At 37.0% G+C, this 27,464-nt stretch overlaps 1 protein-coding gene and 1 pseudogene across 1 annotated transcript; both read left to right on the top strand.

Moving 5' to 3' along the window:
• Positions 1 to 5,905: 5,905 nt before the first annotated feature.
• Positions 5,906 to 16,493, top strand: LOC116263370 (geraniol 8-hydroxylase-like). Its single transcript, XM_050080216.1, is given in 3 exon segments — positions 5,906 to 6,262; positions 12,967 to 14,024; positions 15,737 to 16,493. Coding segments are annotated over 2 exon segments (1,524 nt in total). The 5' UTR covers positions 5,906 to 6,262; positions 12,967 to 13,130; the 3' UTR covers positions 16,367 to 16,493.
• A 7,771-nt stretch (positions 16,494 to 24,264) lies between these two features.
• LOC116262613 (cytochrome P450 76T24-like) lies at positions 24,265 to 27,359 on the top strand (annotated as a pseudogene).
• Positions 27,360 to 27,464: the final 105 nt, after the last annotated feature.

Genomic DNA, 27,464 nt, shown 5'->3' with positions numbered 1-27,464 from the left:
TTCATTCTTTCAGCAACCCCATTTTGTCATGGCTTTTTAGGAATCGTCATTTGTGTTCGAATCCCATGATTTGCACAAAAGTCTTTAAACTCTTTGCTATCATACTCACCTCCATTGTCTGACCGTAGACATTTAATCTTATTTCCGGTTTGATTTTTTACTTCTACTTTCCACCTTTTAAAAACATTAAACACGTCAGATTTATGCTTGAGAAAATATTTCTAGTACAATCATCAATAAATGTGACATAGTATAGGGATCCTCCAAGAGAACGAACTGGAGCTGGTCCCCAAGCATCAATATGCACCAACTCTAACTTTTCCTTCTTTGGAGGCCGTTCAACTTTGGAGAATGTAACTATTTTCTGTTTCTCGAAGACACAGTCTTCACATAGCCCAATGTCTACAGATTTCAAGTCATGCAACTTGTTAGTTGTTGCCATGATCTTCATTCGCTTCTCACTCATATGTCCAAGCCTGCAATGCCACAATAAAGATTTATTTTCACATTTCGCCACAGCCATTGTGTCTTTCATATCGGCGGTCATGCACAATGTGCCAAGTTTGTGACCTCGTGCTATAACTATAACACCTTTGGTTATTTTTTAAGATCTGCCAACAAAGGTAGTAACATAGCCTTCGTCATTTAACTACCCGACCGAAATGAGATTCCTTTCAACCCTGGGACATGTTTGACATCTTTTAATTTCCATACACGTCCATTCCGCATTTTAATGTGAACCTCACCTTTCCCTATAATATCCAGAGGTTCATCATCTACAAAGTATACTTTGCCAAATTTTCCTGCAACATAGTTGTACATACTTTCATTAAAATATGTCGAATGAAAAGATGCACCAGAGTCTAAAATTCAAGACTCTATAGAGCTGTGTACACTCAAAGCAAGTGCATCAGCTATATCTTCTGTTGCTGCATTTGCTGAATCATCCTTACGATTTGGGTTCTTCTTCTTCAACAACCTGTAGTCTATTTTCCAGTGTCCTGGCTTACCACAGTTCTAACAGTCATCACTTCGAAGTTTGGATTGACTCTTTCCCTTAGATTTGGACCTTCCACGCTCTTGGTAGCGTTGATTAGTTCTGCCCCTGTTTTGAACGTTTAGGGCAGAACCGAGAGGTTCTTCTGCCTCCCTTCTACGAATGTCCTCAGTAAGTATTAAATCTCAAACGCCACTAAACTTCAATTTACTTGACCTCGATGAACTACTCACAGCGGTCACAGTGGCACTCCAACTCTCTGGTAGAGATGACAGTAAAATTAGGGCTTGAACCTCATAATCAAATTTGATATGCACAGAACATAATTGAGAAGTAATAACATTGAACTCATTTATGTGATCCGTAACAGAGGCACCTTCAGGCATTTTCAAATTAAACAATCGACGCATCAGATATACCTTATTCGAAGCAGAGGGCTTTTTGTACATATTTGTTAGCGTCTTCACCAAACTTGCAGTTGTCCTTTCGTTAACAATGTTGAAGGTGACGTTTCTTGCCAGCGTCAACCGGATGACTATAAGGGCTTGTCTATCCAACAACTTCCAATATGCATCAGCCATTGTTGTGGGCTTCGCTCCCATGAGCGGTTCATGTAGTTTCTTCTGATACAAGTAGTCATTGATCTGCATATTTCAGAATTCAAAGTATTTACTGTCGAACTTCTCGATTCTGACTTTTCCTTCTTCCAGCGCTATTGTTCCTATCGCGAACGAACCTTGCTTTGGTACCAATTGTTAGGAACAAACAACAACTCTTCTCACGCACTCTCAAGAAGGGGATTAGAAGCAACAAGAAAGAAGACAAAGATTTACGTGGTTCGGAGTAATAATCTCATACGTCCACGATTGCACAGATCTTTACTATTCACTCACAGATGACACAGACACTCTCAGAGAAGACCACCCAGAAAACTGCGGCCCTCCTCACAACATAAGGATTAGGGCGAAACTCGCATTTGTACAAAATGACATATGAGTGTTCAGTATGGATCAAGTTCCATACACCAATAGTGCTAGCAACTAAACTCACCGGTCGGTCATTGTCTTCCTTCATTGAACAGACCCTTTAACATGACAAGTTGGAGGGTTGTTTCCCAAATGTCATGGCTCGAGAGTAGGTCACAGATAATGGGTGTGCCCAAAACATGAGCAGACTCAATTGTAGAACAAAAACAATCTAGATAGCCTAGCACTAGTCTGTTTGGTCCCCACCTTACTCCTTTTTCATGTGATGAGAGATCATGGCAGCCTGCTCCATGAGCAGTTCGAACCATGTACACTCAAACCAGATTATACATTAATCATTACGAGCATTCATGATTTAGTCCATATACCTAAGAGTACTTTTCAATGCATATATATTTGCTCATATAGTTCATTCATTGTAAGTGCTCAACTTTGAAATAGCATGTCTAGATTGAAGTAAATTGACATGTTACAAAGTTTCTAGCCATCATACTGATGACCTCAGCCAAATTTTGACAAACACATGCCTCTATGCAGTACATAAGTCTGGACTTACCTTCACATATACATATAGATGCATGCACATACATGTCTCAAATTAAGCCACACATCAATCCAAGCAACGTGTATAGATGCTTTTAGACAATGCAACTCAAATTCATTGACAGCAATAATCTTGTGAACCGATGTATCTAAAACAATTTAGATTTAGATCCAAGTCCAATGTGATAATGTATATATATTTCAAGAATGTTGAACCCATATCTAAATCCACTTACAATAAAGAAAGATATTTTTATTTACCAAAGACATAGATACAAATCCCATTCTATCGATTTCCTATACTGTATGTCTTTTATATTCCAAGATTATTCATGTTGATGCCTTTGTTGTCTAGGCGCTGCCTAGATGCAACCTAGCCCAAAAGGCATCCAAAAGTTTTTACAATTTTGCTTAGTTGTTTTTAATTCTAAAATGTTAGCTTTATGTTTTCTTTATTAAGTTAGGATGTTAGCAAGTTAGGATTAATCAAAATCAACTTATAAAACAGTAGAAGAAAAGTTTAGTGAAGAATAAACCAGATGATAGACTTCTCATTGTAGAACTGAAACTGAGCTCTAAACAATATACATGAAACAGGAAATAACCAAAATAATACATACTTTGAAATCTGTGTTGTCTAAATTGGACCTATGGTAGATGGCAATAGAAGATGAACAAATTTGAAAGACAGTGAAAGACGCATACATGACTCTGACTTAAGTTGTTCAATTTAAATATTAGGAGAACTCAAATCACACCTACAATCCTAACTCAATTAATTGAGGTAAAAGATAGCCTTGTTAGCCAATCTAATTTATGCACAAATTGTAGTTTTCTGAGTTACTTATAGCAAAAGTTCTCTGTTTTCAACATAAATTTTGCAACCACTTGGTCAAATGAGACTCCCTGTAATAAAATTAAACTAAATTCAAGGGATAATATGTCTTAAGAAGCAAACCAAATAAAATATCAGAGCCAAAAATCACCCAAACACCCAAATAGATTAGGCACCAGCACACCAGTCCAACCTAGGCACCAAACCCATACCCCATGCATAAATGGTGGATTTAAGCGTGGGATGTGGACTGATGACTAGTGCATGCCTAGGTGATGCCTTGACAACTAAGGTTGAGGCCAAATAAAGTGACAAACATAAACTTTCCAATTTCATTAGAAAAGATCTTCTCCGCTATTTTGGTAGCCCTCTTAATAAAAATTTAAAATCCATGGGATCTCACCTTAGCAAAAGAAAGTAAAATCTGAATTTTGCTAACTTTTTTTTGAAAACTTTGAAATCCTCCTCTCGTAATTTTTAAACAAGTAAAGCTATTAAAATTTCAAATTAAGGCAGTAAGCCTCTTTCCGAAATTCCTTTTATGAAAATGAGGTTTGATGAACACAAAAAGATTAATATAACAGTATTTTCGAAAATTTGGTGAGATTTGTGGGGCAGCTTTAAAAAATTCTTATGAAGCCCAAATAAACCTCTCCTCAAAACCGGATCCTACATGGGCAAATATTATTTTTGAACATTATTGCTTATTTTTTAAAATGAATTTTAAATTACATGGAAAATCTTAATATCTACATAGGCATATCAAGCAACAAGCTTTTAAAGGCCATGAACATCCTCCATGAAATTTTGCAATTCTCCGTCATTTCGTGTACAAAAATGTTAACATGGCAGACATGCTACAAATGGCTACCAAGGGATACCCTCCAAAGAACATGTTTATAATGTAGACAAAGGGGATAAATAAAACACAACGCTAAAGAATTTTTCATGAGCGAGTTTAAATTATATTTTTACTAAAATACTTTTAGTTCGTATTGAAAAATAAAACATTTTATAACGAGAAAAATTAAAAACGAAAAAAAAAATTATTAAACATATTTATTTTTAACAAATTACTAAAAGATCCTTCAGTCCTTTAATGTGCACCGTGCGCCCATTCACAAGTAACTATCTCTCCCTGACCTCTCCTTTCTCGAGAAGCTTTTGTGAGAACTTTCAACATCAAACCACCTACCCATGATATCCTTTCATTTTCTTTCTCTCTTTCATTCCATCAAAACATCTCATGGCTCACTTTTCCTTTCATTTCCTTTCTGTTTTTTTCCCTCTAGTGGCGGAGATGCTTGACAGTCGGTGTGGGCAATGGCCCACCCCAGCCAATCAAAAATTTTCTTTTAAACCACTTAAATTATATGATAATATTAAAAAATCATATGGGGGTGCCCACAGCATACTTGAGAAGGTGATTTGAGTGCCCCTTAGCAAAAAATTCAACAAGAGCTCAAACAACTGATAAGATCTTCCTTCTCTTGTGGTTTAAATGGCTTTGAGTCCAGTAAGAAAATGCGCAGAACAGTTCCAGGAAGCCGCAGGTGGCTTTTTCTTCTGGGTTGCTGTTCACTCCCTTTTGTTTCTATGTTTCAGGTTTTAATTTTACTAGTATGAAAGGCCCAGTATAAGCAGCCGACTTGGTGATTTTAATCAAAGGAAGAACTATAGTCACAAACCACAAAGAAAATCAATCAGAACAAAAGAGAACAAGAAACCACAACAGATGAACATATTCTCTCTCGTTATTAAAGTTTTCAGACAGTTGAGAACTCCCTTGACCAAAAGGTGGGGCTAAGAGAAAGCAAACATTGATTTTCCACTAACGAAAAAATAATTTTAGATAGCAAACAACATTCATTTTTTACATATTCCTTTCTCTCTTCGTTTTTCAAAACTATATAATAAAGAAAAAAAAAATTGAAGGAGTGTTTGGATGACACCAAAAAACTGGGTTTCTAGCAGACATTGTTTTGCCATCAAAAACAATATTTTGGAGTGTTGGGTATCATCAGAACTGAATTTAAAGAAAAGTCAGTTTTGACAAAACCCAATTTTCTAGGAGTGAAAAGCTCTTCTTCCTGAACCAGGTTAAAGGCGTGCCCCCCAAACAAACAAATAAGGTTTTTAGAATTCATTAATCAATATTTTATGAAACTGTCTTAGATAAAGATATCATCCAAACGCTGTTTAAATTTGAGAGCGAATCCTCTCCAATCCTCCTCCACCTATACGAATATGGCAATGTGCGAGACCCTCAAAACCTGAGAAGGAATCCTCTCGCCTCCACCTCCTATTAGCACGGTCACGTGCGAGACTCCTGGGACATTGTTTTGTTTTTTCGTCTTTATCCTTCACAAAAAAAGGTGCTTATTCTGTGTTTTTAATAATGATAACCTCATTCTTACTACGGAAAGTTATGAATAAAGCAGGGTTAATTTGAAGAATAAATTCATTTAATTTTCTATGCAACACGTCAGTATGGATGTCACAGGACGGTGGAGATATTCATGGACGGCTTGCTTGACGACGAAACCAAGCGTCGAGGAACGAAGGGAGAGGTAGAAGGAAAGAGATGACTGTCCTTTGTGGTCTGGTATCATGGTTCTGGATGTTGTCATCATTTGCCATCCTTTTCTGTCTCGTTCGCCAAAAAACCAGCAAGCTCCCACCGGGTCCGGTGGGTTTGCCGGTGTCGGCTCCCTGTTCCAGCTTGGCAATATGCCCAACGAGTCTTTGGCTAGGCTCTCCAAGCGGTACAGACCCCTCATGAGGCTTCGCGTCGGGCTAACGACCATGGTGGCGGTGTCCTCGGCAGAGATGGCGGAAGAGGTGCTGCAGAAACATGATGACGACTTCGCCGGTCGGACCATCATGGACGCCGGTTGGATTGTGAGAAAAGTTGAACTTTAATATAACTAAAATTTTTTATCCTGCGATGCCCTGTTTGAATAATGAAACTAAGCACTAGGCTTAAAATTCGCATGTAGTACCATGTATTTTTGTTTTTTGTTGAAATTTTGTTTCACCTTCTATTTACTTCATTTTTTATTTCAAGAGACATTTTTTTAAGAATTAATAAGTTAATAAGTAGAAAATTTCTTTCAACATTTTTGGTTAATTTACTTATCGTCTTTCATGAGATCAAATATGAAGCTTCTTCTTCTTCTTAAGATTGTCTTTAGAACTTTTCAAAAACCTACATTCAATGGATAGAAATGGTAGCTAAGTCGTGTTTAATGAGACAAAGACCATGTACGTTTGTTAGTGTGTACACCCTCCTTTAACGTACCTTTGAACAAAGGAAGTTTGAGGCAGTAAGCTGGCAAAAATCCAATCAACCAATCTGGGTGGAGGCCGCAAGATAAGCCTTAATGGCCTTGATTGATTGGGAGGAAAGTGAACCCGCTTTTGTTGACTTTTAGGCCTCCATATGACTCCAATGATATGGTTGATAGCGGAGATTGGTAAGGAAAATAATCTTTTATTCCATCAACATGAAAATAAACATACAAGTATTTCGTCAACTTCTCTCAAAGCTGAACGGGCTAGATCACTTATTGTCTCTGAAACAGGCTCCATGGGAATATCTATACTATACTTGGACAAACTTAGTATCCGTTAGGTACTGTAAACGATGTAAGGTTTTTACTTTCATTATCTAACTTTAAATGATAAAATCCACTTTTACAGTCGAATTTACTAAAGTATTGATATCCTGATATTTGTTTTAATTTTAAAATCTTATTTGGGATTGGATAATTGTATGTTTTTGTTTTAGCATTCAAGTTTCTGTAATCTATTACCATTTTAGTTTTTTCTTTTTTTTGTTCACTATGTTTATTTACTATGAAAGCTGGACTACTATGTTTTGAGTTTGATTTTTGTATATAATTTCCTTTTAATAATTCTTGGATGTGTAAATCGAATTCTTTAAGATCATCAGGTAAGTATATTAATGGTGGTTGTGTGATTATACTATCTTTGTTTATTAATTCTATTTTTACTTCTGTTTTATGTTTTTCTCAATATTGTAATGGGTTTTCTGAGTAAAGTTTTTCTAATCTTTTTTCTATGTTGCTTAGTTCATTTATTTTGTATACATGTATCATTATTGTGTTAATTTTCTCTAGCCAATCATTGTGTAATTTGGTTACTGCCCTTTTTCCATGGTGTTTGTTTTCTCTCGTTATTTTTTACTATTAGTGCGCTTATTTTGTCGCCACAAGGTGTTGTCAATATAAAATATTTTTCTATTATATTAATCAGTAAGTAATTATTTAAGAATGGTATTCCTAGAATGATATCTTTACTTTGTAGTTCAAAAACATATATCCTATTTATCTTAATTAATTTTTTCCAAATTTGGATTATTATATTTTCAGCTTTGTATAGTATAGTATCCTTGACTCCGTTAAATCCTTTTACTTTTAATAGATTTTGTAATTTTTCCCATAAGTTGTTTGGTAAACAATTTTTCTTGCACAAATTTATCTGGGCTTCTGTGTCTATATAGGCTGTATAATATCTATATTATATCCTTTCGGTATGATTTTTGCAAGTATATAGATGAATTTGTCTTTGGTTATATTCATTCGCTGTCTTCACTATCTGTATTAAAGTTGGGTTGGCCATATAGTCTATAACTATAATTATGTGTTAGATTATACTTGTTAGTTACAAAGGTTATGTAATTAGTTTGGGCTATTAGTCTTTCTTGTTCAAATATTTGTAATGCTACTTGAGCTTGCCTATAACTTCTTTGAAATTTCTTAAATTTTTTGTCTATAAATTTTTTTGCTAGTTTACCTTTGAACCTATTTATTAAACAGTATGTTAAGAATTTGTCTACTATCTTTTGCCTATATTTTTGTCTGCATTTTTTATTAAAGGCTTTTAGACTAGTTCTTGGAAACATTCTGATTCATCATAGGATATGTTTGACATTGTTTCGTCTAATTCTATATTTCTGATGTCTCTTATCCATTTATCATATACTTTGTGCACAAGTTTATCTATAAATTGTTTTACTATGATCATTTTCTTTAACCATAATATCCATTTATTCCTTGTAATGATTATTTGTCTTCTATCTCTTATGTTTATTGGTACTATGTAAGTTATACCTTTTTCTAATTTGATCATTTATCCATACATTCTATTCTCAATATTTTTCCAAAGTATTTCATCATCATAGTCCATAGTTTGATAGTCATCTGTTGGAGAATATGCATACATAACTTGCCGTTCTTCTGTATGTTCTCTTATATTATTTATAAATCTATTAATGAGTATGTATAATTTGAATAGGTGTGCTGGTTTTTCTTTTGTCCATATGTTACATTGTATGCTACATTCTTCTTTGAACATGTTATGGTTTATCCTGTTAATCATTTAATCTCTTCGTATTATGATTCGTTTTCCCATACTTTGAATTTCAAGAATATCTTTTTCTATCTTGTAGTTTTCATATTTATTAAGCCAATTGTTTCCTAATATAATTTCAGAATTTTCATCATTCCTTTGTTTTTGTATTTCAAAAGTATAATTGGAGATAATTATTTTTTTACTAACTTTTCCTTGACTTGTTAAGATGTTACCTTGTATATCTTTATATTGATGTTCACTTGGTAAAACTATATCATTATTCATTATGTCTGGTGTTATATAGTTATTTTTTGATCCTGTATCTATTAATATCCTTCTTAATTTGTCATCTATACTTCCTATGACATAAAATTGATTATATTTTCGTCTAGATTCAGCATTGTTACTAACACTAAGTCTCTGTTTAATTATCTGTAGTTCACTTTCCTCATGTTCTAAATATTATGGTTCATCATCTTGTATTATTGTAATTAATTGTTTGAATGGATTATCTATTTGGATGGTGTCATTTGTTCTTACTTTGGTTGAAATCTTGTGTTTATTTGTTAGTACAAACATATTTTTCCCTTTTATTGTCATTACTTTACATCTTTTTTCTAATTTTAATTCTGATAGTTTTCAATATAATACCAAACTTCTATCTATGTTTTGATCTGTTAACTTGATTGTATAATTGGGTTTAATTATGAATTTTAATTTCTGGTATATTAGATTTCCTTTAATTTTTGCTATAATTGCCTTTTTAGCTGGGTATATTATTCTATCGTCTGATAAATATAATTCTAATGGGGTGCCAATTCATTCTTTAAAACAAGCTTTAACTAGAATCTCTATTCCTTCGAAATATACATATTTCATTGGTGTTTTTAGTTTCAATTGTTTTAACTCTTCTTGTCTACTTTGTTTACTTATTAATGGTACTCTCATTGTTCCTGTTGCTTGGTCTATGTCTATGACATGTTCTCTTTGGTTTATAATATAATATTCTTCTTTACATTTTTTAGTATGTTTTTTATAACTGGTATTTTTCGTATAAGTGGAAACTTGAATATTTTTTCTGTATTAATGTCTATTTCTTGTTTTTCGATTTGTTTAAATATTTTATCATCAAATATAATTCTTTGGATTGTAGAATCTTCTGTTAGCTCTTCCTGATATTTTACTTCTTGTGGTGTCTCTATTTCTTTACTCATCATTTTCTGAGTCTGAATTTATATCAGTACTGTTATCTGTTTCGTATATTGTTTCTAGATCCAATATATCTGTTTCACTAATATTGTCTATTTTAATACAGCCTTCTTCTATAATATTGAATAGTTTGGTTTTTATTGGCTGTCTATATTCTCTTGCTATATGTCCTATTTTTCCAGAATTATAACATTTACATGATTTAGGATTTTTAGGATATTTGTTTCTGTTTTTAATATAAAACTTCTTTCGAGGATATTTTTTCTTGTAATTTTTATATTTATTATCGAAATGTTTCATTTTTCTATACTATTTTACTTTCTTCCTATTCTTCTCATAGTATGTCTTGCATCCTAATTGAGGTGTTTTGTGTTTTGCACAACATTTGCATGGTGATTGTATTATTAGTTTTAATTTTCTATTTTTTATGTAATTTTCGCAAGTTATTTTGTACCACGTTCTTAAGAATTCTATTCTTGTATCTTCCTTAGGTTTATTTTGTTGGAAGTCTTTATTTAGTTATTGTGGTAATTTTGTAAAGAATAAGTCTAAATATTTGGTTTTTTCATCATTTGTTAATCATGCTTGATAATAGTATCTACTAAATAGTTCAATATATTGTTCTGTATAACACATATCACATATAGTTATATTTAGGAGAATTTGTTTGGCTTCAACTTTTATTTGTTCCTCATATATTTTGTCAATATTTGAGTGTGCAAATTCTGCTTTTATAGATCCTAAATATTTTTTCAGGATTTCTAATGGGTTTATTGTCGTAGTACCTATACTGTCTGTTTCGGCTCTTAGCGAGTCTTTGGCAATACTAGCTAGTTGTTCAAACCATAAATAAACATTTCCTACAAATGAATTTTCTATGTAGACTGCTACATCTTTTATATGTATCTTTTTTTCTGTTATGTTCTTACTTATTTCCGCCTTCCATATCTATAGTTTCTGTAATATATCCTTTGTATTATCTAAGTCCTTGTTTTAATAATCTTTTATGTAAACTTTGTTTTTAATCTAGATGGCCATATCTTATCCCATCTTTCGGACTTACTATACTCGTCACAATGTTTATTTCTACTAGGATTACCTTTGTAAGTTTTTGGATCTGTATGATATTCTTCTTTTATTTTTATCCCTTCTTTAGGAGTGGTGTTTATATTAATTTCCATATCTTATTGTTAGTTTATTAGATCAGTATATGTTGTACATGGTTCATAGTTTTCTGTTTCGATTTATTGATCTTATATGTTTTCATTTGTGTTTACCATATTTATCTCTGTTATTTCGGTTTTTTGTTCAATCAGATAATCTAATTTTACTATTGTTTGATTATTTTGGGTTTTTATTTATGTTAGTTCCTTAGTTACTGTTTCGAATCCTTTGTCTATTTGTATTATCATTTTTTCTAATAGTTCTATTACTTTGTCCATTTTATCTTCTAGATGCGCCGGGCAACCATACACCGATTGTGATGTATCGACAAGACAACCTTCATTTTGCTACATCTTTCCTTTTTTAGGTCTGTTTTCTTCATTTAGTCTTGTTAGTCTTTATAGAACTGTCTCAGTTTTCATTTCTTCTTCATCTAGTATTAGATACAGATCATCTCTATTTAATTCTAGGAATTTTCTATCTAGGAAAGATTCTATGATTTTGCATTTTTGTCCAAAGTTAAATATTTTAGTTGATGCTATCTCATATTCGTTTTTGTTCATTATATGAAAGATTCAGTTATTATTCATCCTATTATAAGATATGGGTTATACATAGCAACCAAATATTTTATTTCTCTTTTTACTATATTTTCTGATATATAAGTTTTATTATGTTTGAATTCTACCTTTTGTACTTCTGGTTTTTTGTTATCCATTTTCCTTATTATGTCTATTAACTGGTAACTGATTCTTTTTTTATTTTCTAAAAGTATTTGTAAATCATTTTGTATTTTTTGAAATTCTGTTTTTTCCATGTATGTGGAGATAATATTTTCCATCTGAGAAGTGTGAACAAGCTCATTACAGAATATGTGTTGTAGTGTCATATAACTATCACTTTGCAATAATTGAAATATCCCTTTTGATAATATAAGAGTTAATTGGCTCAAGACTCTTCTATCAAGTGTTTCCTTCATCATATGACCATCTCACTTTTCCCTATCGGCCTCTGCTTTCCCCTATCGGCCTCTGCGTTTGTGGGTACTCGTCTGGGTCTCTGCCTCTTGGGTTACACCTTAAGACCTCTTATTTTACCAATGTTCTTATATTATAAGTTGGGGTTCTAGCAACTATTAAAACATAGAAATAAAACTTATACTATCACATGCTTCACAATCAACTAGTTAACAACAACTTGTAAGGAAAATAATCTTTTATTCCATCAACATGAAAATAAACATACTTATAAGTATTTCACCAACTTCTCCCGAAGCTGAACTGGCTAGATCACTTATTGTCTCTGGAATAGGCTCCATGAGACTATCTAGACTATACTTAGACAAACTTATTATCTAACTCTGATACCAAATTGGGGGAGGAGAGAGGAAAGAAGATAGAACTGGCTAAATCTATTTCTAACGGAGGTAATAGTTGTCTTACTAAAAACTATCCCCACATGGTTGATAGTTTGATAATATAGGATGAGTCCTTAAATACCATGAGTATGGCTTTCAATGAAGAAGACATGCACCTAAATCTATTTGTACATGTAAAGAATTTCATTTTCTTAAGTATATATTGACATGTATCATAGTTTGAGTGCGATTTGGCTATGTATATAATTAGCGATTTGCGCTTGGAACCTTGCATGCATAAGCGCACTCGCGAGAGAGAGAGAGGTACCTCAATCTCAATATTTACAGCCAATTCATTGTCAACTTTGTGTGTTTTTCTCTAGTTACATTTTAAGACTAATTTTACTTTATGTTCCTCAACATGAAATCGTGTGATTAACGAACAGTCTGTGGGGTAGGTATAATTGAATAATATGTTACTATTTCCATTGCCAAACAGTGACTAAGCGATAATCATTGATCAGTGTCTGTCTTCTCTGGGAGCCGTCTGGAATGGTGTGACATTAAATGACGTACTTGCATGCCCGGGGAGCCTTTTATAAAGCGATCAAGGCAGTGGAGAATGAAGGGAGAGGAACAAATAATAGCAGCTAGCAGAAATAAATGGCTGCCCTTTGTGATTTGGTACCTTGTGTCTGCATCTTGCTATCCTTTGTCATCTTCTACCATCTCATTTCTTGGAAAACCAGCAAGCTACCACCAGGCCCCGTGGGTTTGCCGGTGGTCGGTTCTCTGTTCCAGCTTGGCAATATGCCCAATGAGTCTTTGGCTAAGCTCTCCAAGCGGTATGGATCCCTAATGAGCCTTCGCCTTGGGCTGACGACCACTGTGGTGGTGTCCTCGGCGGAGATGGCGGAGGAGGTTCTGCTGAAGCACGACCAGGACTTTGCCGGCCGGACCATCATGGATGCAGTCAACGTGTGCGACTACCCCGATTCGTCCATCATAATGAACCAGAATTGCCCGAGATGGCGGGAAATAAGACGCGTCTGCAATAACTAGTTGTTCGCGCCTAAGAAGCTGGAGGCCATGAGGGGGCTCCGGGAGGAGAAGGTGCGAGTGCTCCTCAAACACATCCACATGGCTTCGTTGGCCGGACGTCCGGTCAACATCAGTCAGTGCGTCTTCAAAATGGCTCTCAATTTGTTGTCCAGTACAGTGTTCTCAGAGGACGTGGTGGACTTGGAATCGGAGTCGACGGGAGAGTTCCAGGGCGTGTTGTGGGGGTTGATAGAGGCAGGCAGGAAGCCGAACGTTGCTGACTACTTTCCGATGCTAAGATTGGTGGATCCTCAGGGCCTTAGAAGGCGAGTTCAGACTCTATTAAAGCAAACGGATGCTATCCTTGACGAATTGATGGAGAAGCGATCCCAGTCGCATGGCGCTGCAACAGAAGGGTGGAAGAAAGAGAGGGAGGATTTCTTGGACGTGCTGCTCCGACTTGTGGAGACCCCAAACTCCGGCTTCACTAGACAGAACATCAAGCCCATCATCACGGTACCGATTCCACCTACCCTTATCAAATCATCCTTTACTTTTTCTTTCTGTCTTCTTCTTTTGGAAAACGTTGGATTCTTTTTTTTCTTTTTCTCTAAATATAGGTTCAAGTTACTTTCTATATAAAAGTAGTGGAGTTTCTTTTGTTTTTCTATTATACTGGAAAGAGTCAAATTCATGAAAAATGGATCCACTTTTAGGTTGAAAAAGTTGGGGAGATTGGATTGTAAGGAAAGTTGTAAAACTAAAAATTTTTATCCTGCGAGGCCCTGTTTGAATTATGAAACTATTCACTGGGCTTAAAATTCGCATTTAGTGCCATGTACTTTTTTTTTGTTGAAATTTTGTTTCACCTTTTATTTACTTTATCGTTCGATTTCTTGAGACTTTGTTTTAAGTATTAAAAAATTAATTAGCAAAAAATTTATTTCAACATTCAAGTTTCACTTGTTTAGGTACTAAAGCTCCATAATAGATTCAAAACTCTCCGGATTAAAGCACTCTGTGTGTGTTTGTGTCACGGGAAAACTCTGTGTTTGTCTACAACTGAAACTCTTAGTCGAAATTGAACTAAAGTTTCAGCTCTACAATAAAGAATTACATGTATTCAAAACAGATCCTCAGCGAACATTTACTTCGATCTTAAAACAAAAGAAAATTTTGCCTTCAGAAGATGGACAATCTTTCTAACGTGAAGGTAGTGACAACTTTTTCAATATTAAATGAATAAGTTTCACCTTGATCTTGAAGCCACGTAAAAAAAAAAAAAAAAACTGTTCACACAAAATAAGAAAAAGTTCTACCTTCAAATGTGGATATTTTTCAGGATTTAGGTAAAACTACGATTTTTTTAGGTCAAATCAACTTTTGTATTGGTGGGCTTTTTTGTTAACAAAATTTTCTTAATACATCCAAAAGCGCCTCCTGGCGAGTAGTTTAGTCACCTTTTAGTTTTTTACATGAGCGAAAAATACAAGTGATGATTCTGCAATTTGTTATAGAAATCAATATAACAAACAATACGCTTATATATGGGTTTTTTTAATTCATTATGTTCTTGTTAACAGTTAAATGCAATTACGTATTGAACGTATTTTTGTAATTTTTCATTTTTTTACAGCAAAACTGTATTTTATCTCACCTTGTCCTTGATATTTTCAGTTTGTTGGGACCGGAATCAAAACTCTCGTTCTTTTTATATATGTCAAACCATTAATAACTTCATAAACTTTTTTTTGTATGGTAAGATAAAATACTCTTTCTATTCTCCAAACACATTAATAGATTTCTATCCCCCAAAAGATTATTAGAGAGAGGGTTTCGGATATTGTCTCCTCCAATTTTTTTTTTTTAAATTTTATGTGCACTAATCTTAACTTTTTCCTTCTTTTGATAATCACATGGATTTCCACAACTCCCTTTTTATGCTGGTGTCTGCTAGCGACTCTATGAATAGGGATGGAAAAAAGGGTGCCAGCAGATGCCAAGGTCTCCCTTCACATTTTTTAAAAAATAAAAAGTATATATATAAAATTTAAAAATCTTAGTTTAACATACATAAAAAATTTTAAAAATTATATTTTTGCTATTATTAAAATTTTGAAATTACAGTTCTGCTCGGCAAGGAACAATTACTAATATGTACTTTCTCCCTTTTTCGATCTGTGACGGTCATCTTATAAAAGCCCCTGTCATCTTGGTGCATTTAACAGGACCTCTTTGTCGCTGGAACCGACACAAGCAGCATCACAGTGGAATGGGCCATGACAGAACTTCTTCGCCACCCGAACAAGATGGCTGCAGCTCAGTCCGAGATAAAACAGACCGTCGGCATAGATTGTGTCGTCCAAGAGTCGGACATCCCACGGCTCCCATACTTGCAGGCGGTCGTGAAAGAGACCTTAAGGCTACACCCGCCTGCTCCCTTGCTCATACCACACCGAGCAGATGTCACTAAACGAGTTGGTGGGTTCATCATCCCCAAACACACCCAGGTGGTTGTCAATGCTTGGGCTATCGGCCGTGATGCTTCGTACTGGGAAAACCCGACGTCTTTTACTCCCGAGAGATTTATCAGTTCAAACATTGATTTTAAAGGAAAGAACTTCCAATTCATCCCCTTTGGATTCATCCCCTTTGGAGCAGGAAGGAGAATGTGCGTCGGCATGGCGTTGGGGCACCGAATGGTTCACTTGGTACTCGCTTCTTTGCTGCAAGCCTTTTCATGGGAGCTTCCGCAGGGGATCGAACCAGAGCGAGTTAACGTAGACGCCAAGTTCGGGATAACACTACATAAAGCTGTACCTCTTATAGTGTTCCCATCCCCTTTAATGGATATGTAGATGGTTCAGATACCTTACGAGAAGGTTTTCTATCTGGATATGGCATAGTTTGTATTACACACCTCAACGTTATCATTAGAGGACCTGCCTTTGAATAAGATTCCGATAATTCTGATACACAAGGAGAAACTAATTACCTGCTAGTGGGCGCCACATTTGGGTAATAACTCTTAGAAACTGGATCTGGATTCTATCTGATGCCAAACATGGCAGAGGCATTTGTATTCTTTAGAGAGAGTGTAACTCCATAGTCCATACCAAGGAAATAGTGCAAATGCTAAAAACTCATGGTTGAGATAAGTGATGACCTCTGCAAGTTCAGTCTGTGAGCTTCCAGTAATAATAATAATAATAATATCGTCAACATAAATAAGAATAAAAATCACATTCTTGCCCTGAAATTTCATGAAAAATGATGTGTCAATATTGGACGAAGTAAAGCCCAGCCAGAAAAGAAAGTCACTGAGGTGATGGTACCATGCCCATGGAACTTGTTTAAGTCCAAACAGGGTCTTGAAAAGCTTGCAAACATAGTGTTAAAATTTGTCATCAACAAAACCTTGTGGTTGTTGCACATCAGCATCCTCATATAGTATGCCATTGACAAACTCATTGTGAACGTCAAGTTGGCGTGAGGACCAATGGCAAGAAATTGCAATGGTGAGAATAGCACAGACAAAAGTGTGCCTTAACAAATGGAATGAAAGTATCAAATAATCAATTCCTTCTTCTTAGGTAAAACCATGATCAACTAGATTAGCTTTGTACCTTTCAATGGATTCATCAGATTTTCTCTTGATCTTAAAGACCTATTTATTGCTAATGTGATCGTATGTTGGCGCTGGAGGAACCAGTTTCCATGAACCATTGCATATTAGAGCTGAAAATTCTTCTTCCATTGCTTTGCACAACTGACCATGTTTGTAAGCCATTTTGAAATTGGTAGGTTCAACGTCAACAACATGGGATGGAAGGTGTATAGGTAGGAAACTTTGGGGTTTTAAAGAGCCTGTTTGGGAACGAGTGATCATATGATGGGTCCGGGGTTTGTGGTGATAATGGAGGTGGTTCAAGTTGGTTTTGGGAAAGTGTAGGTGTAACGTCATGTGTGATAGGCTCGATGGAGGTCTCGGGCATGGTCATAGGATCAGATGCACTAGCTTGGATTAGTGGGGGGACATTCTGATATGTCTCAATGTGAATGGTATCACTAGGAATAAAATTGGCTTCTATAGAAGGTGAATTATTATTCTGAATAAACATGGGTATAGGTATAGAGATGATAGGGTTGGATGTAGAAGATGGTTGGGAGGTAGAAGGTTGCGAGGGCTGTGGCAGATGAAACAGAAATTGGTGATCACTAAAACGCACATGGCCACTTCTGTACACTCGTCTAGAGTCAAGATCATAGCAAATGTAGCCTCTATGTTGTCTGCTGTAGCCCAAGAATAAGGATTTCTTACTGCAAAACTGAAGATTGTGAGTATATGGTCACAAGTAACACCCAAAAAACCTTAAGAAACTGATAATTTGGCTGCTGTCCAAAAAGCAAAGCATATGGTAATTGCATCTTTGTAACTGGTGACAACGTCCTGTTTAGCAAATAAACAACAGTTAGAAAGGCATAATCCGAAAAATTTGTGAGGCACATGGGCATGTGTTCTACTTTGCCGGCTTGTTCATGAGTGTGCGGATAGATCACCCTATGCTCAATGTCTAGTTCTTTAAGGTAGGAGGCGTGCGAACTATACTCTCCACCCCAATCGCTTTGCATTGCTTTGATGCGTCACTCTAATTTATTTTCAATCATACTTTGAAAAGATTTAAACACAAGCAAGACTTCAGACTTATGTTTCAAAATATAAATCCATGTGAAACATAAATAACCATAAACCCAAGCAACATATTAGAAGTGTCCATGCAACGATTGAGGCTGTTTAACTAATTGAGTGTCCTTGTCAAAGGGTAGAGCATGAGCTTTTCCCATTTGACAGGCCTCACAAAGGTTGTTATTCTTCTCCCTTTGGAAAGGAATACCCCATTTATTGATAACATACTGCACTATCTTGAACGATGGATGGCCCATTCGCTTGTATCATGTGTGAAAAGTAGCTCGCTCTCCAATCAAGGCTGCTTCCGGTTTGACACTGTCTTCCTTCATTCCATTGGGCTACAGCTGATACAAGCGATGTTGCTAGTTCCTTTGAGAAGAACCCTACTGGTCTGAATGTCTTTTTAATTGTTATATGCATGCTCTGGACCTAGACACATACATTCTTTTCAACTCATACCAGATTTCATAGGAAGAATAAGTCCTACCACATGCCCTTGGACCTCTTAGGACAATTTGATCCAACTTAAGAACAATTGTTCAAGTCGTTCTCATTCTTCATATTTAGGATTTCGGACTTCCCCGCTTTTCCGTCTGATTCTGCGTCCACCTCTGACCCCCTGTCCTCCCCTGCTAAGTTGCCTGGTCCCACCAATAGACCTGTTGTTGGCCGCTCCCTGCCCGATAGGTTGCCACATGTTGCCCTCTTGTTGGATGTTGAGTTAGACATCTCCCTCTCAGATGCGCTTGCCCGCTCTTAAGGTATTTCTTTCGCAGGAGCAACATGATTTGTTGCGTTCCTTTTTTGTTGCCGCTGTGGTATCGGTCTCCCGCTTCAGCCTGGCCAGGTTGCGGCAAGAATTGCGTAGGATTGGGGCTTTCGCAGCCTCCATCCTCCCTCCCGGTGCCGCTAGGGCGGCCAGGCATGCGTCGCTTCACGTGGTTTCCCCATGAGGGTTGCGTGTTGGAATGTGTGAAGCCTCTGTGCCCATTATCGGCGTAGATATCTCTCTTCTTTGGTCCGTCAGCATGAACTTTCGGTGCTAATCGTGGTTGAGACCAAGATGTCTGTCATCTCTCATTCTTGTGTTCGTACTTTGTTGCGTCAACTGTCTTTCGGGTTCCTTCCAGCTAATGGAGCTGCTGGCGGCATCCTGCTGGCTTGGTTTCCACCCCTTACGGGGGCTGTGGTGCATGTTGGTAGGTACTCTATCTCAGCGAACTTTGGCCCAATGGTCCTGTCTTAATTACTGCGGTTTATGGCCCTTGCGTTGGGGCTTTGCGTGAGGTTCGCCAGTTTGCAGCTTCACCTTGGCTGCTGGCAGGAGACTTTAACTGTTTGCATAGCCCTGTTGACTCATCCTCTCTGTCACTCTTAGCCCTTTTATATCTGCTTTTCGAGCAATGAAGGGAGATGTAAAAGGAAAGCCATGACTTGGGTTAGATTGAAGCGTAATTTCATTTAATTTTTTTCTTTGCAAGACGTCAGTATGGATGTCAGGACGGTGGAGATATTAATGGCCGGCTTGCTTGCCTCTCGAGCCTTTAATAAGCATCGAGGAATGAAGGGAGAGCTAGAAGGAAAGCCATGACTGTCCTTTATGGTCCTGTATCATGGTTCTGGATATTGTCATCGTTTGCCGTCCTTTTTTGTCTCGCTTTCCAAAAAACCAGCAAGCTCCCACCGGGTCCGCTGGGTTTGCCGGTGGTCGGCTCCCTGTTCCAGCTCGGCAATATGCCCAACGAGTCTTTGGCTAGGCTCTCCAAGCGGTATGGACCCTTCATGAGGCTTCGCCTCGGGCTAACGACCATGGTGGTGGTGTCCTCGGCAGAGATGAAGGAGGAGGTGCTGCACAAACATGATCAGGACCATCGGACCATCATGGACGCAGCCAAGGTGTTTTGACACCCCGAGTCGACCATCACACTGAACCAGAACTGCCCGAGATGGCGGGAGCTGAGACGCATTTGCAATAACGAACTGTTTGCGCCTAAGAAGCTGGACGCCATGAGGGGACTCGGGGAGGAAAAGGTGCGAGCGCTCCTGAAGCACATCCACATGGCATCGGCGGCCGGACGTCCGGTCAACATTGGTCAATGCATCTTCTCAATGGCTCTAAACTTGATCTCCAGCACGGTGTTCTCGGAGGAAGTGGTGGACGTGGAGTCTGAGTCGGCAGGAGAGTTCAAGAGCATGGTGTGGGGACTGTTTGAGGCAGCCGCGAAACCAAACATCGCCGACTACTTTCCGATGCTAAGATTGGTGGATCCTCAGGGGCTCAGGCGAAGGGTTGGGACTCTGATGAAACGATTGTATGTTGTGATTGATGAATTGATCCAAAAACTATCACAGTCGCATGGTTCTGAATAAAGGAGAGGGAGGATTTCTTGGACGTGCTGCTCCTACTTGTGGAGACCCCGCTTCACGCCTTCACTAGACAGAACATCAGAGCTTTACTCACGGTACAGATTTCACCTACCCTTGTCGCATCCTTTTTGTTCTCTACTTTTTTTTTTTGGATTTTTTTTTCTTTTTCTCTAAATATAGGTTTAAGGCACTTTCCATAGAAAAGTAGTTGATTTTTTTTTGTATTTTTTATTATACTGGAAAGAGTGAAATTCATGAAAAATGGATTCACTTTTAGGTTGAAAAAGTTGGGGAAATTGGTTTGTGAGAAAAGTTGAATTATAATAAAACTAATTTTTTTTTTATCCTGGGAGACCCTGTTTGAATAATGAAAGTAAGCATTGGGCTTAAAATTCTTAGTACAATGTACTTCTGTTTTTTTGTTGAAATTTTGTTTCACCTTCTATTTCTTCATCGTTTGATTTCATGAGACTGTGTTTAAAATATTAATAAATTAATAAGCAAAAAATTTCTTTCAACGTTCAAGCTTTACTTGTTCAGGTACTAAAGCTCCTGTGTGTTTGTGCATTTGTTTCACGGGAAAACTCTGTGTTTGAAACTTTTGATCGAAATTGAACTAAAGTTTCAGGTCTGCAATAAAGAATTACATGTATTCAAAACAGATCCTCGGCGAACATTTATTTCGATATATGTGAAATTACGGACGGACAAATGTGCTTAGGCGATGTTAAAACAAAAGGAAATTTTGCCATCACAAGATGGAGAATCTTTCTGACGTCAAGATAGAGACAACTTTGTCCAGATTAAATAAATAAGATTCACCTTGGTCTTGAAGCCACACGAAAAAAAATCTGTTCACACAAAATAAGAAAATTTTCAACCTTCAATTATGGATGTTTTTCAGGATTTCGGTAAAAGTAGAGTCTTTTTACGTCATATCATGGATGTTTTTCAGGATTTCGGTAGAAGTAGGAGTCTTTTTACGTCAAATCAACTTTTATATTATTGGGCATTTTTGAAAACAAAATTTTTTTAATACACCCAAAAGCGCCTCCTCGCGAGTATTTGAAAGTAGTCACTTTTTAGTTTTTTTACATGAGGAAAAAATGCAAGATATGTTTCCTGCATTTTTTTTATAGAAATCAATATCACAAACAATACGCTTATATATGGGTTGTTTTGATTAATCAGGTTATTGTTAATAGTTAATTACATATTGAACGTATTTGTTGTAAATTTTCATTTTTTTTACAGAAGTACAGTATTTTATCTCATTTTAACCTTAACGTTTTCAGATTATTGGGACCGGAATCAAAACTCTCTTTCTTTTATATATATATATATATATATATGTCAAACCATTAATAACTTCAGAAAAAAAAATTTTATTGTGGTAAGATAAAGTACTCTTTTTACTCCCCAACATATTAATCTTCTTCAATTTTCTTTGTAAATTTTATGTGCAATACTCTTTACTTTTTCCTTTTTTTTTTATAATCACATGGATTTCCACATTTCCCCTTTTCATGCTACTGTCTGCTAGCTACTATGGTAGGAGCGAAAAGAGCCACGGTCTCCCTTCAGGTTTTTTAAAAAATAAAAATTAATATATATATAATTTAAAAAACTTAGTTTAACATATATAAAAAATTTGAAAAAATTTAATTTTACACCTATTAAATTTTGAAATTATAATTCTGCGGATACAACTAAAAATTCATAGACCTAGGCTATATACTTTTTCCCCTTTTTGATCTGTCAAGGGCATCTTATAAAAGCCCCTGTCATCGTCATCTTGTGCATTTAACAGGACCTCTCGAACCGACACAAGCAGCACCACAGTGGAATGGGCCATGACAGAACTGGTTCGCAACCCGGACAAGATGGCTGCCGCTCAATCCGAGCTAAAACGGACCATCGGCACACACCGCATGGTCCAAGAGTCTGACATTCCGCTGCTCCCTTACTTGCAGGCAGTGGTAAGGAGACCCCAAGGCTACATCCACTTGTTCCTCTTCTCCTACCGCACCGAGCAGACGTCACCACACATGTTGGTGGGTTCACCATCCCTAAGCACACCCAAGTGATTGTTAATGCATGGGCCTTCGGCCGAGACGCCATGTATTTGCAGAATCCGGCATCTTTCTCGCCGAAGAGATTTATCGGTCCCGACATAGATTTCAAAGGAAAAACTTCCAACTCATCCCCTTTGGAGCAGGAAGGAGGATGTGCATCGGCATGCCTTTAGGGCATCGAATGGTTCACTTAGTACTAGCTTCTTTGCTCCATGCCTTTTCTTGGGAGCTTCCCCAAGGGATCGAATCAGAGGAACTTAATGTAGAGGCCAAGTTTGGGCTAACACTACAGAAAGCTGTGCCTCTTAGCGTATTCTAAATGTGTAGATGGTTCAAAAACTAAGCCATCTGTAGTATGACTTAGTGAAGGAACTAATTATCGAGTGGAGATACGTTTACGTAATAAGCGTAGATATATCAATGTATCAGATTTTGATCAGATATCCAATCGAACTATTCTAAAAAAATTAGATATAGAAAAAAAATAATATTTGATTAACAAATCAGATCATATTTGGATTCAAAAAATGACATCTAATCAGAAGTATACATAAATATCTGTTTAGATTCGGATCAGATTTAATTTTTTAAATAAATATTATATATCCAATATTCCTACATTTTGGAAATTGGCCAGGTTCGGTTCAAAATTTGGATTTAAATATGAATGTTAAAATTAGATTCGGATCATGAAATTAGATTCAAATTCAGGTATAGCTTTTTTTTTTTTTGGCATTGGAATCCAAATATGTGATTATTTGAAGAAGAAGATACGGTTAGGTTTATATCGTGCTCGAAGATGATCCATTGGCATCCCTAAATCAAGGTAAGAAACTGGATTCGGAATCCATCCGATGCCAACATGGATCAGACCCAATTGAATTCTTTACAACCCGGGCTGAGCTCTCGATCACATGGAACAGAGCTCTTCAAATGAGAAGGACATGAAGTTCCAATATACAATCCACTATTTTTGTATATTCAATTAATCAAAGGAAACATGGGTGTGCATTCAGATCGACAAGCATTCGATTTGAAGTTCTGTTTTCCTTTTGAATGGATTTAATTCTCATGGTGCTTAGGATCCAAGAGAATTGAGGGGAACCAAGAGGCTGTATCAAAATGATCGACCCACGACCCCCTTTTGGTACTTATTCGGCTGCAATTCAATGGGTTTGTAGGTGGAATCAAAATAGGTCATGGTGCCATAACCCTTTTAATTCTGAAGCAGAATAGAGTTAATTTTTATGCAGTGAGGACTTGCTTCCTCCTCCTGTGAATATTGTCCCTCTTGGATTTTGTAGTTAGTTTCCAGCGAGTTATCATCGAAGGTGTTGTACTAATAGATGGATGAATTCATGACCGACTTTTGTTGGCCTACGATCTGATAGATTGGTTCAAGAATGGGAGCATAAGAAGTTGTGTGTCTCAAGATGGAGTTATAAAGGCTTAAGATGGCGCATCTTTGGATTTTTTTAGAAAGAACATGTAGATGTTGGGGTTCCATATTGATTGGATTTAAAAAGATATGTGTCATCTTAAACAACTTCCTTCTCGATCCTTATAAATGGTGGAGAAGGCAGACAGTTTGGGAGTTGGAGAAGCTTGAGGCAAGGAGGCCTTGTCTCTCCTTACATGGTTATGGTTATGGGGCCGCTAGGAGGGGATTACATGGTTTTGACCACCCCGAGTCGACCATCATACTGAACCAGAACTGCCGGAGATGACGGCAGCTAAGATGCGTCTGCAATAATGAGCTGTTCACCCCCAAGACGCTGGAGGCCATGAGGGGACTCCGGGAGGAGAAGGTGGGAAGTGCTCCTCAAACACATCCACACAGCATCTCAACTTATCTCCCAACACGTTGTTCTCAGAGGACATGGTGGATCTGGAGTCGTGGGGGATCATAGAGGCAGCCGGAAAAGCGAATGTCGCCGACTATTTTCCGGTGCCGAGGCTGGTGGATCCTCAGGGCCTCCGGCGGAGACTTCGGATACTTTTCAAGCAAATGTATGCTTTTCTTGATCGGGAAGCGATCACAGTCGCACGGCGCTGCAACAGAAGGGTGGAAGAAGACTTGTGGAGACCCCAAACTCGGGTTTCACTGGACAGAACATGAGGCCCTACTCATGGTACCGATTCTACTTATCATTTCCACATCCTTTCTATCATTACCTTTTCTTTTTTTAAATATACGTGCGAGACAGCCTAAAATCTCATAATTGCTTTATTTGCTAAATCATAATAAGTTCCGAGGCAATCTTTGTGAATTTTAGAGTAAGGAAGGCAGTTACTCTTCAAGTCGGTGGAGATGAGCCACTCAACTAAAAACAAAAAAAAAGTTACTTTACTAGTGATTTTTTTATTGTACTAGAAATTAGGCCTGTTCACAGTCAGAGTCGAGCTCAGCTTGGCTCAAATTGAATTGTACGAGGCTAGCTTGATAGACTGAGTCCAAACTTGAGCGCGACTCGCGTAATTTGCCAGCTCTCCATTTAATTTCATCTCTTAGTTTTAGGTTTCGAAATTATTGAAAAAAGATAAACCTATATTTCATGACCGTACTTGAGCTTAATCAATTCAAGTTCAGTAAGCTCAAGTTTTCAGTATAACTCCAGCTCGACTTATTTGTAAGAATTCAAGTCGAGTTCGAATTGGTTCGATTCATTCTACAACCATATAAAAAAGAGTGAAACTAAGGAAAAAAAAAGTCACTTTTTGTTGAAAAGTTAGGTGGTGGAAATTGAACTCTAATAAAACTTAAATGTGCTATAGGGTGATCTTAAAACGAAAGAAAAATATGCTATCACAATTTGAAGAGGCTTTCTGACGTCAGAATAGAGACATTTTTTTTCAGAGATTAAATGAGTAAATTTCACCTTGATCTTGAAGCCACGGATAATCTTAGAATGACAGAAAAATTTGCTCTGAGACAAAATGAAAAAGATCTCAACCTTCAAACTTAGACGCTTTTCCAGATAAAACGGATACATATGCGCCAAAAAATACTTCGTATTCGATATATATTTTCCAAATGCGCCAAAAAGTATCATTGCCCTCTTTTGTCGGGCGTTAGGCAGCCCACTGGTTTTGAAGTCAGACTGCCTTTTATATTTATGTAATGCACATTAAAATAGCTACTTTCAGTTCTTTTTTTTAAATAAAAAGAGTATTTAGCCTTTTATTTGAGAGGAGAGCTAAGGCTCCGATCTAAAGACTCCATTAAAGCCTACTTTTAGATCTCATGGTCTCCCTTCCTACTTTTAGCATCTCACTTCAACATGAGTATTAGTGAAACCCCCATGAGATTTTAAACAATAACTAAGTGCTTGTCCCCAACATTGCGCCACATGTTGGAGCTTACTGATTTTAGTTTCTTGAATGATTAAAGCAAGAGAAAGAGAGAGTGATGGTGGAGCACCATGGCATGAGCGAAAAATAAAAGAGAAGTTTCTGCAGTTTTTTTTATAGAAACAACTACCACAAACAATACGCTTATATATGTGGCTTTTTTTAATTAAACTGGCTACTTTCAACAGTCAAATGCAATTTCATTTTTTTTGTTGAACGTATTTTTGTAAATTTTCATTTTTTTTTTTCAGCAGTACTGAATTTTTTCGCATTTTATCCTTGACGTTTTTAGGTTATTGAGATCGGAGTTGAAACTCTCTCTCTCTTATATACATGTCAAGCCACAAATAAATGGAGGGCTTTGGATTATGTCTTGACTATTTTTTAAAATTTTATATTTAATACTCTAAGACTGTGTTTGATAGCTTAAAGGTCTGTTTTGGAAGAACAAACTAAATGGATTTTTAAAATCCATAAAACATGTAACAAACCATAGATTTTAAAGTTCAATAAGAGAATGGTCTGACCTTAAATCCATAGATACGAGATGAGATCTACCGCAGTGCAACAGACGCAACTTAAAACTTTTCCTTCTCCAGTTTTCCTTCTCCGATTCTTGTACACAGTCATTTTCTATATATTTTTATCTTTTGTTACTATCGGCTAGCGGCTCTGTGAGCCTATACTTTTTCCCCTTTTCAATCATCACAGGTCATTTTATAAAAGGACCTGCCATCCTGGTGCATTTAACAGGACCTCTTTGTTGCTGGAACCGACACAAGCAGCAGCACAGTGGAATGGGCCATGGCAGAACTACTTCGCCACCCGGACAAGATGGCTGCAATTCAGTCCGAGCTAAAACGGACCGTCGGCAGGGATCGCATCGTCCAAGAGTCGGACATCCCACAGCTCCCCTACTTACAGGCTGTCGTGAAAGAGACCTTAAGGCTGCACCCACCAGCTCCCCTTCTCATACCACACCGAGCTGATGTTGCTACAAAAGTTGGTGGGTTCACCATCCCCAAGCATGCCCAGGTGGCCGTCAATGCTTGGGCTGTCGGTCGCGATGCTGCATACTGGGAAAACCCGACATCTTTCTCGCCGGAGAGATTTATCGGTTCGAACATTGATTTCGAAGGAAAGTACTTCCAGTTCATCCCTTTTGGAGCAAGAAGGAGAATGTGTGTCGGCATGGCTTTGGGGCACCGGATGGTTCACTTGGTACTCGCTTCTTTTCTGCAGGCCTTTTCATGGGAGCTTTCCCATGGGCTCGAACCAGAGCAAGTTGATGTAGAGGCCAAGTTTGGGTTAACACTGCATAAAGCTGTGCCTATTAGGGTGTTCCCTTCTCCTTTAATAGATACGTAAATGGTTCCGTTATTTTATGAGATGATTTGCTATCTGGATATGACCTAGTTTCTAGCACACACCTCAACTTTAATATTACAGGACTTGCCTTCGAATAAGGTTCCA

Source organism: Nymphaea colorata, chromosome 10 (genome assembly GCF_008831285.2).
Source record: "Nymphaea colorata isolate Beijing-Zhang1983 chromosome 10, ASM883128v2, whole genome shotgun sequence".
NCBI lineage: Eukaryota > Viridiplantae > Streptophyta > Magnoliopsida > Nymphaeales > Nymphaeaceae > Nymphaea > Nymphaea colorata.
This window is presented reverse-complemented; position numbering and strand designations above follow the sequence as displayed.